We start from the raw sequence: 20,670 nt of genomic DNA, 5'->3' as shown, positions 1-20,670 counted from the left end.
GAGATACAACACTGCAACCTCTGGTACTACTCTATTATAGTACTGAGTACCACTTATGATTGGCTCTGGGGCATCCTCATCAGAAGGTAGCATCTGGATTAACTAATGTGTACAAAAGTTCTTTGTAGTTAAGTTTAAAAGAAGCAATTTATTAAAATGGGCCATTAGCAGTTTGTGAATTCTGTCACATGTAATGTTTTGACTGTAATTTTGATTAGAAGTAAAAGATATCCAGTGCCTCTCCTCATCCAAGAGTAGGCATTTTAGGTACCCTACAATCTTTCTGGGGATGTCTTCTCTTTTCTAGGCTCCCATTGAACATCCCACTTGTCTCCTTGGGAAATTCTCAGATGTTCCTTTTAGGAAGACGGTAGAGCCTTTTTTAGGGGCATGTACAGTATGCTTTCCCTGTGGAGTACCTTGTGTATTATCTTTGAAGCCTGGGACTGTGTACAATGCTGGGCATTTAGCAATGGACTTCTGTCAGATTTTTGGCTGAGACATCAATAATCTGTGGTTATTTAAGCTTATACTAAATAAGATGGTTTATGCAACTTGATAGTGGCAAAGTTTTAAAGATTGTGTTGTAAGTGATAAGGTAATAGCTATGATGAAGAATAAGCTATATCAGCAAAAGTTAAAGAAAATGGTGTAGAGAAAGCAGGGTCAAGAGAAGTAGGTAAACCTAAATAGATAGAAAGCAAAGAAGGAAACTGCAAGTGTCACTAAACACCAGGCAAATGGCACTGCTTTATTATATACACTTACAGAACAAATTAATAGGAACACATATTCACTTATGCATGCAATTATCTAATCAGTCAATCACAAGGCAGCAGCACAATGCATAAAATCATGCAAATGCAAATCAGGGGCTTCAGTTAATGTTCACATGAAACAACAGAGTGGGAAAAATGTAATCTCTGCAATTTTCACTGTGGTTTGAATGTTGGTGCCAAACTGACTGGTTTCTGAATTTCTGTAACTGCTAATCTCCTGATATTTTCAAGCATAACAGTCTGTAGAGTTTACTCAAAACTGTGTGTAGCAATAAATAAACATCTGGTGAATGGCAGTTTTGCCTACTGAGATGCTTTGTTGATGAGAGATGACAGAGGAGAATGGTCAGACTAGTTTGAACCTATAAAAAGCTGTCAGTAACTCAGATAACCACTCTGCAAACCTGTGGTGAATAGAAAAGCACCTCAGAATGCACAATATATCGAACATTGAGGCAGAGTGGCTACAACAGCTGAAGGCAATGTCAGCTTCCATTCCTGTCAGTCAAATACAGATAGCTGAGGGTGCAGTGGGTACAAGCTCACTTAAACTGGTGTGGCATGCTGCTGGGGGTGGAGCCCAGACGGGATGCCCAGGAGGACCGGAGGAGGGCTTGTGCCTCCTCCAGATGACGAGGGGGCGACCGCCCTGGTTGTGTTGGGGGCCACGGGTAGAGAGTTTGGAAGCCCAACCCTGTAGGGGCCCGTGGCCACCGCCAGGCAGCGCCCTGGTGCCTAAAGAGCCCTGGGCCTCAGCACTTCCGCCACACCAGGAAGTACTGGGGGGAAGAAGGCTGGGGACACCCGAAAGGCTTCCGGGTGCGCAGCCGCCACTTCCGCCACATGGGTATTTAAGGGGCTGCCTCCCAGTAGCGAGAGTTGGGTGGAAGAGGACGGAGCTGGAGAGAGGAGTGGAGGTGGCCAGAAGGAAGGCATCGGTGACTGTGAGGCCTGGACTTTGGGGGATCGGTGCTGGAGGCACTGGGTTGTGCACTGACAAAATTTTAAATAGTACTGTAAATAAAATGAGTGTGTTGGGTGCGAAACCGTCTGTCTGTCTGTGTCCGGGTCCCGCTCCACACCGGACAGATGGAGACTTGAATAATGTAGCCTGTTCTGATGAATGTTGGTCTCTGCTGAGGCACATTGATGGAAGGGTTGGAATTGGGTGTCAACAGCATGAATCCATGCACCTGACCTGCCTGGTGTCAACAGTCTGGGTTGGTGGTAGTGGTGTAATGCATGTGAGGAATGTTTTCTTGGCACACTTTGGACTCATTAATACCAATCAATCATTGCCTGAATGCTACAGCCTTCACTGAATATTGTTGCTGACTATGTGCATCCCTTCAAGGCCACAATCTACCCATCTTCTAATGGCTACTTCCAGCATTATAATATGCCACATCACAAAGCAAAAGTCATCTAAAACTTGTTTCATGAACATGACAATTAATTTAGTGTTCTTCAGTGGCCTTCCTAGTCACTCGGTCTGAATCCACTAGAACACCTTTGAGATGTGGTAGAATGGGAGAATCACAGCATGAATGTGCAACTAAAAAATCTGCAAAAAACTGTATAATGCAATTATGTCAATATTGACCAGTATCTCAAAAGGAATGTTTCCATCTTGCGGAATCCATGCCATGAAGAACTGAGGCTGTTTAGAGAGCAAAAAGACACCTAACACAGTATTAGTACTGTGCTACTAATAATTTACATAATTATTATACATTGAGATAAAAATTATTTGAGACCAGGGTCTGTGATTCTATTGCAACTAAATCAGGCATAGGAGATCAATATGATCATATAATTATGTACAGTATATGCAGATAATTAGATTTGCTTTTGTGATATCCTCATGATCATCACCAGCTGGCTGCATATTGAGCTTACTATAAGAAGGAAATTACCAAATATAACAGGAACATTGTGACATTGAACCCTCAAACTATGCATGATGGTGCTGCTGAAAAATGCATGGAAGCTTGATAACTGAAGAAAGTGCAATGTATGAGGTCCAAAGGAATAACTCCACTGGAGGACTAGTTTATGAGATAACCTTCTACTTAGACATTGCATCCTTCATACAACACTTCAGATCATATGTTTACAAAGGCGTCTTGATTCATTTATAGACTTCTATGGACAGGTGAAAATCAGCTCCTTTACGACTGGGGCTTAATGGATTATTACATGGAGTTGGTGTTAACCCCCCCAAATCCAACTGTTTTTTAGGACATTTGGAGAGTGAAACAGTATGTCATATATATCTAATGACCTTTACAGGAGGTGTATATTATACTGATCAGTCGTGGCTGCAGTCTTCTTGCAGTATTGGCATGTTGTCTTTAGTCTTTTCTGACCATTTATGTTCTCTAACCTGTCTTGACTAATATATGTTTTAAACCACCCCACACTTTCCCCAGACCATAATGTCTTTGCAGTAGCACTTACAAAATGCCTGGTAACCTCATTAGGTATGACTATATCCTATGACACATAGCTGCTTCTATTACCAGCCATGGGGTTTGTCCCTGATCCTAACATCTCTGAAGCATAACTATTTTGCACTATTAAAATACTCTTTCTGTGAAATTATTTTTTAAAATGGATGAAATGTTTTCTACTGATCTTTTTCATGAACACAGGTGAAGTGCTTCTGGGAGCAACTACATTTGTCACAGAATATTAATAAGTACAGGTGTGTAATGAGCTTATGTGCTACTCCAAGACCAGAATGCAAACAAAAACTATAGTAGTGGATTCTATCTCTCTGTCTGTCTGTCTATTAGTCTGTATTCCCAGAGCATGGCACCTTCGCCAGTATGATTCACAGAAGGCCATAATACAAAATCACTTTACAGTATTTCTCATCAACTCTTCTTCTGACATAATGGCATCTTTGTGAAGTACATTTGTCGAGCTTGGGGTACTCTATGGATTGCTGTTATTTCTTCTAAATGTTGCCTTTTCACAAGAAATTGGTTCTTAGCTGCAACATGCTCTACAAGACTATTTCTTTTAAGACATTTTAACACAGATGAAACATGTAATTTGGTGCCAGATATGGAGAAAAAAACTTTACTGGGCCCATTTTTTCCTAATGGAAGTGATATTTAAGTACAGTGTTTTGCATCTTCCCCTGCATTTTTCTTTCTTTCGGTCTTTTCTGGCGTGTTTTGCTATTCCTTGCAGACTGTAGGCTTGTTGACTTAGAATTATGATAATATGTCTATTTGTATAAAAGTGAGTTAGCTTAGCCATTTTCTAATCTCTCATTAATGCACCCCAATATTTGGGCACTGGTTACCATCTGTTAAACCCATTTATATTTAAGTTGCATAACTAACATACCTGATTAAGCTAATAACTACCACATAATATGAATCAAGTGTGCCATTGGTGGAATTTAACAATTATATGGAATTACAGGGATGCTTTGAGGAGAGGTTTGGGACCCAAACATGTGATTTTATAGCTTTTTTCCAAAGTATTAATAGTAATGAGTTAACATTTTGGAGTTTGCTTTGCTGTGAGTTTGGTGAAATTGTGGCAAAATACATTAAAGAGAATGGGAAAGGAGGAACTGAATTAGTTTTGAGTAGGTTATAATGCTGCAATGGTCTTTAAGTAGCCTTGAGGACTAGAGAAACATCTGCCAACTATGTTGAACTGATTATTGTGGATAAATATGTGAAATGAGCTATGAACAGAAGGTGCTAACCACTGTGCCACCATACCTCAAATATACACAGAGGGAATGAATACCACAAACAAAATACAACAACTGGCCAAAAACTAGAAATAAGTAAATGAAATATAGATCATTGCAGGTCTGACTTGCACTCTTGGTGCACACATTGACCATGCAACAAAGTGGCTGCGTGAGACTGGCTCATTCCATTGTTTGAAGACATGGGGCAGGGAGCCACGTATTTTGGTTTTTTTTTCACGTGTATCTGTGCAGATACAGTACTTCACACTTTCTTCTTCGACATCAAGAACAAAGAAAGGGCTTGTTAATAGCAATCTTTTGTTTTTATTATTTCAAAGCATGCCCTGAGTTTTCTGATGAAGTGAGAGGAAGAGTAGGAGGGCTCCTTAAAAGCATCTTTTGTATAGGGCTAGTTACATTTAATCCTATTTATGTTCATGGTCTGTAGTTGGTATCTTTTCTTATTTTTGTCCTAATGCTCCTGTGAATTAAACACAAAACTGATTGCGCCACCAGCCTTATAAAGTTACAGTACATATCAAACATAAAATGCATATATGTATTTAACAGCTAAGATATGTTACATATTTATATGTATGAACTGTTTATTATTTATATGTTAATGTGTATTTTCTCTGTTTACAAAGAAAAACGAATGATGTATTATATAGTATTTTGGTACCAGTTTCTCATAGTTCCTGTGTTTTCATAAAAGCAAGACCATCATGGCCTTTAAACGCCTCAAGCAGAAAACAAAGTGTGATGAACAGCGTGGCAGGTCGGCAAAGGAAAGAAAGTAGTATGAAGACTTGTGAGGACACATTTTCCCCCTTGAAGACAATGAGCGGTGTTTCTTGAGGTTAACAGCAGATTAGGCCCAAAGCAGAGTGGAAACAATCTTACATTATGCACGCATGAATGTCTTGCACAAATTGCTCAAACAGCTCTGTGATGTCACTGTGGCCTCGCAAAACATCATGTAGCACTTTGAAAACAATGTTCGCTTAAGCTGGCCGCTTGGCAGATTTCTGGGAAAATATTCGTCTGACAAGGTTAAAAGCCAATAAGGCATATTCAATGTGAAAAGCGTTTTAGTGAGTTTTGATGATTAACAGGTATCAATAAGTTTTTCAAAATGAAAGACATTTTTATTATTTTTCTTATGTCAGTTTTATTTACATGTACTGTAATGTTACACAATGTTGTCACAAATAAACACTGCCCAATGGACAAGCCTTAAAAATAAGTCCCTTGGTAGCTAAGACTTTTGCACAGTAGGCTTCTGTATCTGTAAATACATACACATCCTGTAGTTGGACATATCTGTAATGGAAAAAGAAGGTTTAGTAAATGGAAGAACTGGTATAACTTTATTTGGCAAAAATTCTCTGTGTCTCTGTCCTGCAGAAATAAATTGTTTCATTTGCTCTTTTAATCGAGTGCCTCCTTCACCTACATGTCACCCTACCAACCTGTTAAGTAGCTGAAAGCATCTGCTGCCTGTCTTCTCATTATTTTAAAGATTCAACATGCAATTTTATTCAGTTTTATTAATGCTTCACCATGGAATATCTTTCCACAAGCCTGTCCATGAAGTTCTCTCTTTCATTTTTTCTCATGTACTTTATTTAGCTATATATTTTATTTTTTAACAACTATGTTCTCTAATTCTCATCTTGCATCTACTATTATACTGACAAGTACTAAAGTATTATCAACTGACCTTGTCAGGTGATGGAAAGTTTCAACATTTGATCACATACAAAGAAAGCTCCCAAAATATAAAGTCACTTTTCTAAAATATTTATTGATTGGTGTCCCTTATTTCCTCAACCTCAATTCAGTAAACTGATTTTTCAGAAATTTTAATCCAATTCAAGATTTTGCAGGGCCAGTGTCTATTTCAGCAGCATGAAATACAAGCAAGCTTTAACAATTCACTGGTCACACTTCATAGCCCATTAACAAGATGGATGATGTTCAGAAATATTCACCAGCATCAGAATATATCTTTCCTTGACCCCTTTCCCCACACTGGCCTATCCCAAAACACTGATGGTAAGTGCAGTCTAAATGAACCAAAACGTGTATTTTATGTCATCCACACTATTAACACAAAAAACAATACATATTTGCTTAAACATACAAAACAAAGAACAGTATGCGCTAATGGTGAACTTTTTTCTCCTTCTGTAAAAGCTATAAATACAGTATTTACCTCCGCATAACACAATATAATACACAATGTGTGTTATGCTGCACAGTGTATTTATTATATTACAGTATATTTGTTATATATTATGTTGCATTTACTGTATACAGTGTATCCTCTCACCTATAATTATTGAGATATATCCATATTGACTTATGTCCCAAGTGCCAAAATGTAACCCGTACGTAAGCACAGACAATGATACAAATATTTTTTGAAAAGTAGAATAACTAAATGCAGTCCTATGATGTAGTAGTGAATGTTCTGTTGTATTTTATGAGGTACTAATCCAAAATTGTTGAGTTTACACCAGAAAATCAGAACATGGGTGAAGTGAAAGCCCATTACACACCACCAGCTGGCAAATGTAGAGTTGCCAACTGATCTCACATGCAAGTTTTGGGTATTGGCCACAGCAGCAGGGGAACCAGAGGACAAAAAATCACTCACACAGGGAGAATGTGAAAAATCCAGACAAGCAGTGCCTGGACTCATTACTGTATGAGGTAGCTTTGCCAACACACCTCTATACCTCCAAGCCGATTATAAATGTTAGTGGCTATCTTTGTTTTTCTGTTTTATTGCAGGATTACTTGTATTGTCTCATTGCACATATAATTCTTATCAGCGATCTCATAATTTACAAACCTTACAAACAGTTACTGATTATGTACAAGTACACATATCAAATTAAAAGCAAAGATCAACATGAAAAAGTTATTGTACACACCGATTATGTGCTTGGAAAGAAGCACTGAAACAAGATAAAAATCACTCAAGTTCATAAATGTATTGAATTCACTTTTTTCTTTTCATAGTTCTCTGTCCATCACTCATCATGACACATTTTTCACACCTATGCTGTTTACCTTCACACTCGGCATATATAGCTCTGCATATCTTTTTTTCATTCTTCAAGCTTTCAGACAGTCTGTTGATTAGACCGAGTTTCTCTGGTTACTTTCATATGACTGTATACCTATTTTGAATGATCACACCATGAGATCTTTTATCTGTTGTAGCACACTATTAATTATTATGGCTTTGCTGGTTTCGGGAATTTCAGCTGATGTTTGTGAGTACAAATTGATAAGATTTTTAACAAATTCCTTACAGATCAATGTAATTCTAGTATAGGATTTTAATTAATGTTTTCTGCTAGTTTTTGCTGAAAATTGCTGAATACCTCTTTTATATTTAAAAGTGATAGCTAATAACTTCAAATGAGATTTGTTAAAACTATCCACATGTATTGGGCTATTTCTTTTTTAAGTTAAGCCTGTTCAGATTGGCTGTGTATATACGGTAAACTATACGCATAACAACCACATATCTTGTCTAGCTCTTGCCTGAATTCAGAAAAGGTGATAGTGGCTTTCCATTCTTGTTTGTACATTTTTCTGCCTTACAATTTAACAAACTGTCTTATTTTCCATCAAATTCTTAATTTTCACTTAATTGTGTTTTGCATATTTTAGCATAGTGTGCTTTTTATCCTCAGATTTTAGCTTCACAATATATTTTCCTATAGTAATGTTAAATCAAAACTGACTTATTCAAAAAGCATAATTTTAATGAGGAGATATTTGACTTGATGGGTTCCAATTTGCTTTTTATTGTTGATTTACTCTGTCCATTTTGGAGTTGACCTAGAGACAGGTATTTGGAGTTGTCTAATAAAATACGTTTAATAATCAAACACAAAGGAATCTCCGAGTATATAAAAATCACTAGAGATGATAACCATTCCACCATCTATTTTGACCATTTCTTTCTCTGTTAAAAACATGTGGAATGCTAAGGCCTATCCCAGCAGCAAGGCAAAGACCAAGCCTCAGTAGAACGCCAGCCTACAGCTGGATATATAGCATATATTTTCCATAAATCAGTATTATGAATCTTGGTTTTGCATGACAGGGCCCCAAACTGCAATAAAAAATATCAGTCTTCAACAGGGTACTAGTTTGTCATAGTGCACATTGTGTACCCAATTCAATCACAACAGACCAGGTTAGAGACACCAATTAACACCTGTTGTATCCCTTTGGAATTGGAAAGAAAATAACATTACTGGGAAAAAGCCCTTGTGGGCACAGGCAGAACAGGTAAACTCTGCAAAGATGTTGACTAAAATAGAAATAAACTCCAGGACGTAGAATCACTGTGCTATCTATTTCATTCTGTAATTTCTCGATAGGAATATGACAGTTTGTACATAACTTGCATTTCTCTCAGGACAGCCTTACAGTATATGCTTATTTTTGAAATATGGATGATCAAATCAAGACGGTGGATCAATATACCCATGCAAGCTGAGACAAGAAAGGCACATGTTTATTGAAAAGATATATTATTCTGGGCAAATGGATGTGACTTATTATTTCTTAGAGAAAAAATAAGTATTCATTAATGTCTTTAAAAAATATTAGAGAAAAGAGATTCATCAATGGCTTAAAAAATGTTACTGTGAATAAAATGTGATTGAGGTTGTCCTGCTGTGTGGAGCTGCTTGCAAATGTGTGAGTTTTTGGTGATTTTCATAATGTTTAATTAAGCATTGAATTAATTACTTTTTCTTTCAGATCGTCGCCCCTCCAAAGTGATCACCAGCTGCTGCAAGGCTGTCTCTAGAAGCAGGATCCCATACAACATCATTAGCTATAAAGTACAAAATGCTCTGACACCTTGTGTAAAAGCTGTAATGTAAGTGTCATTAAATGAGTAAATGGGCAACAAATTTTACAGTAGAATGTGAGGTGCCTGTATCTTCAGAAGAATGGCAATTTAAATGAATCTTATCCACCATAGTCTGAGGCCTGGTGCAGGAGAATCGAGGTCTTAAAAGAATAATCTTTTCACTTATTCAATATAACACATGATTTACTTGAAACTACATGGATACTGGTTAAGCAGAATAAATCTTTCACTAATAATGTGTTACTAAAAGAGCATAGATAAATGTGGAGACAATAGATGTGGGGCAGGTTTAAAAATGGTTTATGTGTAACACAGTACAACTTTATCAGAAAATTATCAGCAGTAAGAAGCACCAATAGAGCTAACTATACGACATATGAGATTATGAGAGCAAAAGTTAAAAGGGATATAAGGAATGCTAAAAGTGACTTACAGAAAAATATTGGAGAAAAGATAAAAGATGACCTAAAGAGATTTTTTTCAATATTTTAGTGGTTAATGTTCTCCCCGTGTCTGTGTGGGTTTTCTCCGGGTGCTCCGGTTTCCTCCCACAGTCCAAAGACATGCAGGTTAGGTGCATTGGAGATTCTAAATTGTCCCTAGTGTGTGCTTGATGTGTGTGTGTGTGCATGAGCACCCTTCAGTGGGCTGGCAGCCTTCCCGATGTTTGTTTCCTACTTTGCGCCCTGTGTTGTCTGAGATTGGCTCTAGCAGACCCCCGTGACCCTGTAGTTAGGATATAGCGGGTTGGATAATGGATGGATGGATGGATTTTAGTGGTTAAAGAATGTTCAAGAAGAAAATGAAAATATTTAAATCACTAAGAGTTAAAATATATAGAGAGTTGGATAGCCAATACTTTGAACTTACATTTTGTTAAAGTTTAAATGTGTGAAGAAGTCATAAATCTCCCAAAGTAACGGTGACTACTAAGGAGGTATTTATTGAATTGGGAATTGCAGAAGGTAGAGTGCTGCTTAGATTAAATAGACTGAAATGTAACAAATCTGCTGGACCAGATAACATTTTTTTCTTAAGGATGTTAGTGAGTAAATTTATAAAACTGGGTGCTGGGTGATAAAAACAGTTTTGATTTTTGATCAGGGGAAAAAACTTGACAATAACAATGATAAAGGTACACTATAAAGGTGAATTAGAAGCTTGCTTTTCCCTATATTAAGTTTTAAAAGACAATGTGTTGCGACAGACAATGCATGTGGCCTGTCACACATCATGCAGGCTTTGCAAAATTTCAGCAGAACATCCAATCACGATGCACTTTGCAAAATTTCTCATTCTCAACTCATAGCTACAGTATGTTGTAAACAACGTGTTCGGTGTTTGGGTACAATGTTGTGCAATGTTGTGCAATGTTGGGTACAATTGTTGTGAAGCTGAGAAGGAAAATCTGTTAAAATCTGTTAACTGCTCCGGAAAAGATACAGTAATACCAAAGAAAGGGCACACATCATCAAAAGTTTAGAAGTGTTATTCGGCTACCTCAAATCAGACCAAGCACATATAAAGCCAGTATGCAAGATATGCTGCTGACAGGTTCAGACAAAAACTAATACAACAAACCTGTTCCACCACCTTAAAAAATTCCATTCAGTCGAATATGCTGAATGTCATAAAGAACCTTTTAGTGATGTGGCCAGCAAGCCTTCGAGCAGTGGTGCTGCTCCTAAACAGCAGTCAACTGTGTTGTCATTTGCCACTATAACCCCATATAGTAGAAAATCAAAAGGCATCATGACATCACAAAAGTGGTCACTTACTTCATGGTGAAGGACATGATGCCATTAGGTGTTATTGAAAAAGAAGGCTTTAGACTTCTGAAGACTTTTGAAAGTAATCAACCCAAGAGTTAAACTCCCTGACCAAAAATATTTTTCTCAGACAGTTTCTGCAGCTTTATGGTGAATGTCGGGAGAAGATAGAGGCTGTGTTAAATGATGTGAGATACGTTGCCACTATGACAGGCTTATGGTCGAGTCGGACATCAGAGCCTTACATAAGTCTTACTATTCACTACTTTGATGTTTAAAGAGCAAATGTCTTCAAACTGCACATTTTACTGTGGTTCACATGACAGAGATTATCCCAATGGCACTTGAGGATTCCCTGTCATCTTCGGGGCTTAGAGAGGACCACCAGGTGTGTATTACTATGGACAAAGGCATGAACATTGTCAAGGCTATGTCACTGAAAAATTAGACTTGCCTTCAGTGCACATATTATTAGTTATTATGGGTGGCACAGTGGTAGCGCTGCTGCCTCACAGTAAGGAGACCTGGGTTCATGTCCCAGGTCCTCCCTGCGTGGAGTTTGCATGTTCTTCCTGTGTCTGCATGGGTTTCCTCCCACAGTCCAAAGACATGCAAGTTAGGTGCATTGGTGATCCTAAATTGTCCCTGGTGTGTGGATGTGCCTGTGGGCTGGTGCCCTGTTTTGGCTGGGATTGGCTCCAGCAGACCCTTGTGACCCTGTGTTAGGATATAGTGGGTTGGATAATGGATGGATGGATAGTTATTACTTAGTTAATTTGTCATTGTGAATATGCTTTGCATTGTGTTAATTAGATTTAACATTAAAATATACTACAACTGAGTTGCCTCAACTACTAGGCTACATGAATACATTGTTTTTTTCATCACTATAGAGAAAGCTGAAAGAGATAGTAGAGCTGAAAGAGCTTTATGTGCTTATAAAAGAGTGGTCAATACATTTTCTTTTTGATGGAAAAAGACCATGGCAAGTATCTCAAGAGAAGTTTAATCTGCCCAAACATAAACTGATTGCAGAATTTCCAACAAGATGGGGAGCCTGTTAAAAATGGTATGGATAGTGCTAGAGCATGAGTATTTCAAAAATACTCCCTGCTGATAAAAGAAAACCACACATCTCATGCCCTTGTGGCATGGCAGCGACATCCTTGTGTCTGTCCACAAGGCACTAAATCCACTGGTTAGTTTTGCAGATCATATTTCAGTGAATCATATGTGAAGTCTGGGCTCCAGCAGCCACAGAGTAAGGACCCAGAACTCACAAAGAATATTAAAACTACTGTCATGAGCTATTTGAATGATAAATATGGTGACACTGCTATTGATGACCTTCTGGACATATCATCCCTCCTTGATACTCGTTGTAAAACATGCTATGTAAAAAATGAGAAAGTTGATTCCATGAAAGCCAGAGCTATGGCAGCAATAATTCAAGAAAACCAGAGCACTTCAGCTACTGGACTTCACAGTTCAGTCAGTACAGCACAAACCAAAAAACAGAAGACGACACTGGGCAGCTACTTCAAGAAACCCCATTCTGTTGAAGCAGCTGGACTCACAGACCAACAACCTGTGGAAGCTGAACTGGAAAACTACCTGCAAGCACCTTGTGTGGACAGAGAAATGGTGGACGATCCACACAACTGTATTTTCTAAATTAAGCCTCCTAGCTAAGCACTACCTCTGCATCCTTGCCACTACTTTACCTTCAGAAAGGGTTTTAGTACAGGAGGCAACATTGTCAACTGCAAAAGAGCATCCAAGAACCCGAGGAGGAGAGTCCGGCCCCTAGCCCTGCCAGTGTAGCAGAAATGATAACTGATGATGATGATGGCAGCAGCACCCGTTCTTCTACCTAAACGATACCCATCCCTACACCTTGCTTTCCTATTGATATGTGTACAAAGGCTTGTTCAGCTACAGAGGGTTTCCACAGTAGCTGCACTTATGAATATGCTAAGCACAGTCCTTCACCCGCGAATATTTACCCAAAGGCACTCAATTACGTGGGGGCATGATGATGCGAGACGCAACTCTGCCTCACACGGCGACCGAGCGGCAGGCTATGGCCGTATATATGGATGAAAGTAGGTTCTAGTTATGACCGTTACCCGTAGAATTTCGAAATGAAATCTGCCTAACTTTTGTAAGTAAGCTGTAAGGAATGAGCCTGCCAAATTTCAGCTTTCCACCTACACGGGAAGTTGGAGAATTAGTGATGAGTCAGTCAGTGAGTGAGTGAGTCAGTCAGTCAGGGCGTTGCCTTTTATTAGTATAGTTTCTTCAATAAGAACACAAGGACGTGGTTGAAAACATTTTAAGGGCAGATTTCACAAAAATGGTAGAAAGATTTTTTTGTTCAAAGTTTCAATTCTGTAGACAGCGGAGTGGGAACAACAATGCATCTTGGAACAGCAATGCTGGAGTGGCCTACATGGCACTGAGACTTTTACATAACTGAGCTTTGTCTCATCCCAAAAATGGCAGGCCTCCAAAGTAGCCAGTGGGATGTTCACTCTCTTTACTGTGCAAAAGGGATCTCAGATGACATATTTTTGCTGCCACTCATCATCCTCAAGGATGTCCTCTAGTGTTCCTTTGGAGTTTTACAACCTTCCTCCTGGGGTTCTACAAACATTCTCTCTCCCATAGTGGTGCATTTGGAAGATCCTCTTCTAAGATACCCCCACAGATGAACCAGTGTCCATAATGGTTACAGTCTTTATTCCTTGATAAATGCTAACACCATCTAGGTGTCACCTTGGCCAACCAGGAAACTCTCTTTAGTACAAACTAACCTACTGTGAATTGTTCTTCTAAAATTCTGTTTTACATGTTTAGTTTACTGGCAATAATGTAGCTCAATAGAATGGTAGCTTTTCTTTATAGAGAAAAACAGACATATTGTAAATCTTTATGGTTTATTTTCTGATATTTTTTAAATAACATTTTGTTCTTGTTAGTAGCACTGCTGTCTCAAAAATACAAATCCTAGACTTGTATCCTGTGCTCAACTGTTGTCTGTGTGAAGCTTGCATTTTTTCACGTTTTTTTTCATGTTTTAATGAGTTTCCCTCTAGAACCTCTGGTTTTTATTCTACATTCTAAATAATGTATATGTATATAATAAATTAACTTCTGATTCCAGATTCGTCCTATATGGTTGTGAACATAAGTGAGATATGAAATGAATTGGCACCTGGTATTGGTTCTTACTCTTGGGAAATACTCTGACCACCTGTGAGACTAAATTGGATTAGGCATTTTTTAAAATGTTATGTTGTAAAATGTTTTTCTGTACATCCAATGATGTAGGTAAACTTTGAAGTTACATCTGCATGCTGAAAACAATTTATGACAGGCATGAGCAGATATACTGTAAAAAATGACTGGGAAGGATTGTGCAAATTTTTGCTATTTTTGCTTTGACTGACTTCAATAATCAAAATGATTACCATCCTGTCTAAAATGTGGAAGTGATGAGCAAGATAAGAGTAAGTCAAGATAAACAAGGACCTAACTCTTTGTTGCAGTTATATGAATGAGGGATGACTCACATACATTTCCTGGAAAAATATATTTAAAATACTGATAAATTTAATCATTAAATAAATAGGAAAAAACAGTGACTGTGATATCTTTCAAATGTTTTCTAGTTTTCATCAGAATGAATGAAGTTAAATAAAGTAAAACCCAGCATGTAAAGCTTTGAGATGTGTACGATCAGTCTAATGCTGCATGAAAAGCCACAAACACTCACTCCAGCTTTCAGTCTATTCAGTCTGACTGTAAGAGCATAAGGGCTGTATAGAGGAAAGAACAAAGACACATTTCCAGTGCACATAAAAGCAGAGATGATCACTATAAAATAAATGCAGACCTTACACATGCGGCTGATATCAAGAAACACAGTCATTCATTGTGGTTTACTTGGCTAGGCACTGACATGAAGGGTTGTTTTTCAAGGATGTCAGCCTGTTGGCAAACTGAATCTGATTTCTGTGATTTTTCTGTGATTTTTTTTTTTGTGTAGCAGTAATTTTCATTGAAATTAAACCCATAATCAAAATAAAAATTACCATTGCTTATGTTCTAGTTGTGCAAATCAAGTGTAAGAAGGTGTTTAAAAATCCCCATTTTTTTGCCTTGTATTTTTGGCATAATAAAAATAGGCTAAAGTGGAGAATCATTAATCAGATAGAAAACAGATTTCATAGTATTACTACAGAATTAATTTGCAATATTTCTTTCCAAATAAATTCTGAAATAAACCCCAAACACTAAAAGCTTCCTTAACTCAGCTTTTCCAGATTATAAAATAGAGAAGTTGAGGTCACATTCAATAGCAAGCCTGGGCTGCATCATTGCATAAAGAACATGCAGAACGCACTTCATCACATGAGAAAATTCTTTTTTTAATGTAGGTTATTTTCGTTTTCATTGAGAGAAAACACATAAGAAAACTAAACACACGCAGGTTTGACAGTGCACTTTGTAAGCTATAAATATTTAATTAGTTCCCATTGCACTTGGGTCCCAATTGAGGTGGTTTGTGGTGTGGTGGGTGCGGCAACTCTCTATCAGCGTTATGCTCCCAACCTCCCTTTCATTTGGGATGTTACATTTTTCCTTTTTCTCCTTAAAAATTTGCACAAGTAAAGAAGTTGCAAAGGTACACACTCCTGTTCTTAAAATGATATACTGGATCAACACAGAGTACTTTGTAGACCAATATACTATAACAAGCTAACAGAATAGAGTTAAACTTGTACACAATAGATATACCTGGTTCTATGCCTTTTTCTACTCCTTTTACCTTATGGTCCCCTCCTATCAATGTCTGTTGCTGTGCAACATAGGAAATTTTCACTTCCGTATGTTTTCTTCAAGGATTCATGGTCAATGGATAAACTCTCTTCTAGTTGTGAAAAGCAATGACAGAATCACAAAAAGTCACTCCCTGAGTTTCCACAGTTTTGCCACAGATCAAACTCAACAAAGAATATTGATTTAGCCATTAAAACTGGCGAAGCACCAAATTTTGTTATACAGCATGGCAGCATGTATGCTTGTAGTTGGCACGTAAATCTGATGATTAATAGAGTGTATGCTTTAAGATTGTTATTGTGCTGAGCATTTTATCTGGATAGCTTTGGAAAGGGCAAATACTCATCTCAGAGTTTGTGTTCAGGAAACTGCTCAAATCCCCTTTTCAATGAAATATGGTCTGCAACATTGATTACATTTGGTACTTAATTCCATATACAGTTGACATGTATAAGATTTCAGCTTATGTATCTTATTTATTGGATACTACAACATTCTGACATCTATCTAAAGCAAATGAGCTAATGTTAAAATACAAAAGCTGGTAAACTGAAACTGTTGGCATACTGGTTTAAAAAAGTTAACATACTCACCTTGATAATTATGCCAATGTTTTTTCACAAAAATGTATAGCCTTTGTCTAGTTTTAATGCTTTACTTTTGAAAAGATTTTCAACTAAAGTTATACATCACTAATTTTGATTTTTGTACATGAAAGGACAGAGGTGGAATAAATGTGATTCATTGCTAGTGAATCGGAACAAGGTTTACACTTGGATGTATCACTTCATGGAAAGTGCTTATTAAGCATTGGGCAGCTAGGAGTGTCAAGAAACACAATAATGTTATTTTTGTAAAATGTTCACATTCTCACATGGTTCAGAACACCAAACTTATCAGCAACTAAAAATTTTTGATCAGTAAAAACAGCATTGCACATACAGTAAATATGCAGCACTTGCATGGAAGTTGAACATTCACACTAGAGCCAATTTGAAAATGTAAATGGCTATGGAATTGTACAGTACATCAGGGTGGCAACATTTGTGAAGGGTTCTCACTGCAGAGGTCGCAATGTAACTTTCTGTAATATTCGCAAACCAGTGAATCAAGTTTGAGTCAGGTGCAATAAGAGGAAAGAGTGTCAATAAGTAGCAGAAGGAAGTAGCATTAAACTTATTAATCCTAATTAAATTAACGATATGGGATAGCGCATATTTTTATAATTGGGACAATGGAAAACTAAATAAAAGTTGGAAGAACAGGTGGAAGTGTTAAAAGTTCAAAACACAAGGCTAGGAACCACCTTGCAGTTCTTGCTCTTTAATGGGCAGACAAGGCTGAAGGAAACAGGGTCACTCACAATTGCTGTGGCCAGCGTAGGCCATGTTTGACGCTGTAGATGGGGCTTAAAGTCAGAGTTGAAAAGGAAGAGTGCTTTGGTGGAAAAGCCAGCACATCACACAAACAGGGATTAAGCCTTTGTAGAAATCCCCAGTTGGACAGGAAAAATGTATTTTGTCTTTTCTTAACTTGTTTTAATGTGTGTTTTGTAGGAAACCCCCTGTAGAGCTGGGGAATGTATTTTATATTTTCTTTCCTTGTTTTTATTTGTTAAATCAATGCAAAGTTATTGACTTAATTGGATTTCTTGGGCATTATTTCAAGTGTGAAGTGGTGGCAGGAGGGCTCACAAATTGTAATCAATAATTTTCTTTCTTTATGTGTACATTCACTCACTGCTTTAGAAATTATTGTTTATATATGAGTATTCAGAGTCATTTTTAATGTTTTTATTTTTTAAGATTTTATACTAAAGAAGTTGGTGCAGTTTGCTCCAATCCCGATGCCAAATGGGTAAAAGAGAAAATGAAAGGTAAAAGTTTATTTTTGTTTATTATTATTATTATTATTATTATTATTATTATTATTATTATTATTAGTGGGAAATGTTTTATATTTTTCTCTATTTGCAGAGTTACCACAGGCTGATGACAATGTCTGATTGAAGAGACTTTGACTTTTTAAGTTTCAGTGCCTGCCTTAACTGATAGCCATTAAAATGTCTGGCAGATCATCTTCATTGAAACTTGAAACTGAAGCTTCCCATTGACTCAGCAGTGAATGTCTTTGACAGAAAATGAACTTCATAAAATATTTTCTTGAAGTTAAAAAAGAAGGCTGATTTCACAATAAAAATAATGTATTACATGTTTTAAATGCATTGCATCTTTGTATTTAATTATTATCATATATTATTATCTACAATACATATCTAACTTCCAGACTCACTCATTCACATAATCAAAGCAAGTCCCTGGACAGGGTACCAGCCCATTGCTGGCTAAGCACGTACAAATCAGGGGGCAATTTATACAATGCCAATTCACATAACATGTATGTCTTTGCACTGTGGGAGAACATGCAGAAATCACTTGGGACTTGAAACCTAGACTTTACCACTGACCCACCTTATTGTGTATTAATAATGCATAAAGTATTATGACAGCATGATAATAATATCATTCTAATAAAAATCATTGTCATATACCATGTGTGGAATTCTTTGAATATTCCCCAATCTGTTTTACATATTTTGAATGTGTGAGAAAACATGAAGCAACTGGAGAAAAACTCATGGAGACATGAGTAGAACATGCAGTCTCCACACAGGCATCTTGGTTACCCCTTAGGTAAAAGTTATAGTAGAGCAGGCATATCAAACACGCGGCCCTCGGGCCACATGCGGCCCGCAACAGAAACCTATGCGGCCCGCATGACAAATCCTAGTTACCACTGAACTTGCACAAAATAATTACTGTCATTTGTGATTGAATCATTCTGCATCTTCGACGTTACTTATTGACTTTTCTTACTTCTGCCTTCTGACAAAAGCGCATTTTCCCATGGCATTACAGTACCAGAAACGTCATCTAGAAGTATCGGCGTGCTAATTAATAATGTTCTTGACATAGTAAATTCGTCATTAGATACGGGGGTCTTCCCAGAGTGTCTTAAGACTGCTGTAGTTAAACCCCTACTTAAGAAACATAATCTTGACCCCTCGGCTCTTGAAAATTTTAGACCCATCTCTAACCTGCCTTTCTTAAGTAAAGTTCTGGAGAGACCATTTATCTGTTCTCATCCTCTTAGATCTGAATGCTGCATTTGACACCATTGATCATAATATTCTTAGAAATCGCCTTAGTCAATGGGTAGGCCTCTCTGGCAGTGTCTTAAATTGGTTTGAATCCTACCTGGCAGGTAGAAAATACTTTGTTAGTTGTGGGAATTACAACTCAAAGACACATGATATCCAATATGGTGTTCCACAAGGTTCTATCCTGGGTCCCCTGTTATTCTCAATCTACATGCTTCCGTTAGGTCAGATTATCTCGGGGCACAACGTGAGCTACCACAGCTATGCTGATGACACACAGCTGTACTTATCAATAGCACCTGATGACCCCGATTCTCTTGATTCACTAGCACAATGTCTGACTTGTATCTCAGATTGGATGAATGGTAATTTTCTCAAGTTAAATAAAGAGAAAACTGAAATCTTAGTGATTGGCAATAATGGATACAATGAGGCTATTAGAAATAAACTGGATACATTAGAATTAAAAGACAAGACGGAGGTAAAAAGCTTAGGGGTAATTGTTGACTGTAATCTGAATTTTAAATCGCATATTAATCAGATCACTAGGACGGCATCTTTTCACTTAAGAAACATAGCTAAAGTTAGACCTCTTATATCACTGAAAGATGCTGAGAAATTAGTTCACGCATTTGTTTTCAGTCGACTAGATTACTGTAACGCACTCCTCTCAGGACTACCCAAAAAAGACATAAATCGTTTGCAACTAGTGCATAATGCAGCTGCTAGAACCCTAACTAGGAAAAGGAAATCCGAGCATATTTCTCCAGTTTTGATGTCACTACACTGGTTACCACTGTCATTCAGGATTGACTTTAAAATTCTGCTTATGGTTTAAAAAGCCTTAAATAATCTCGCCCCATCTTATATATCGGAATGTCTGACACCTTATATTCCAAATCACAACCTAAGATCCTCAAATGAGTATCTCCTTAGAATTCCAAGAACAAAACTTAAAAGAAGTGGTGAGGCGGCCTTCTGCTGTTATGCACCTAAAATCTGGAATAGCCTGCCAATAGGAATTCACCGGGCTGATACGGTGGAGCACTTTAAAAAACTGCTGAAAACACATTATTTTAACATGGCCTTCTCATAACTTCACTGTAATCAAAATCCTGATACTCTATATCTCCAACTCATTATAATAACTATTCATGGTGGCTCTAAAATCTGTACTAGCCTCTACTCTCTCTTCTGTTTCCTTTTCCGGTATCCTTTTGGTGGTGGCGCAAAGCACCATGATGTTCCAACAATGATGGATAGATTAAAAGCCAGAAGTCTGTATGACCATCAACATCAAGTGACTCCGTGAGAACCCTAACTACAAAGAGGACTATTTCATTTATGTTAGGTAGAATGCCCAGAGGGGACTGGGTGGTCCCATGGACTGGAACCCCTGCAGATTTAATTTTTTTTTCTCCAGCCGTCTGGAGTTTTTTTTTCTGTTTTTTCTGTCCACCCTGGCCATCGGACCTTACTCCTTTTAT

The 20,670-nt window shown here is 37.6% G+C and overlaps 1 protein-coding gene across 1 annotated transcript; it reads left to right on the top strand.

The window, feature by feature from the left end:
- Positions 1–7,637: 7,637 nt before the first annotated feature.
- LOC120536067 (eotaxin-like) lies at positions 7,638–18,247 on the top strand. Its single transcript, XM_039764418.1, has 4 exons — positions 7,638–7,787; positions 9,295–9,415; positions 17,829–17,899; positions 18,000–18,247. The coding sequence occupies exons 1-4, from the start codon at positions 7,712–7,714 to the stop codon at positions 18,026–18,028; spliced, it is 297 nt and encodes a 98-aa protein (XP_039620352.1). The 5' UTR covers positions 7,638–7,711; the 3' UTR covers positions 18,029–18,247.
- The last annotated feature ends 2,423 nt before the right edge of the window (positions 18,248–20,670 follow it).

Source organism: Polypterus senegalus, chromosome 1 (genome assembly GCF_016835505.1).
Source record: "Polypterus senegalus isolate Bchr_013 chromosome 1, ASM1683550v1, whole genome shotgun sequence".
In the NCBI taxonomy this organism is placed as follows: domain Eukaryota; kingdom Metazoa; phylum Chordata; class Cladistia; order Polypteriformes; family Polypteridae; genus Polypterus; species Polypterus senegalus.
Note: the sequence above shows the minus strand (reverse complement) of the source record. Positions and strands in the feature narration are given on the sequence as shown.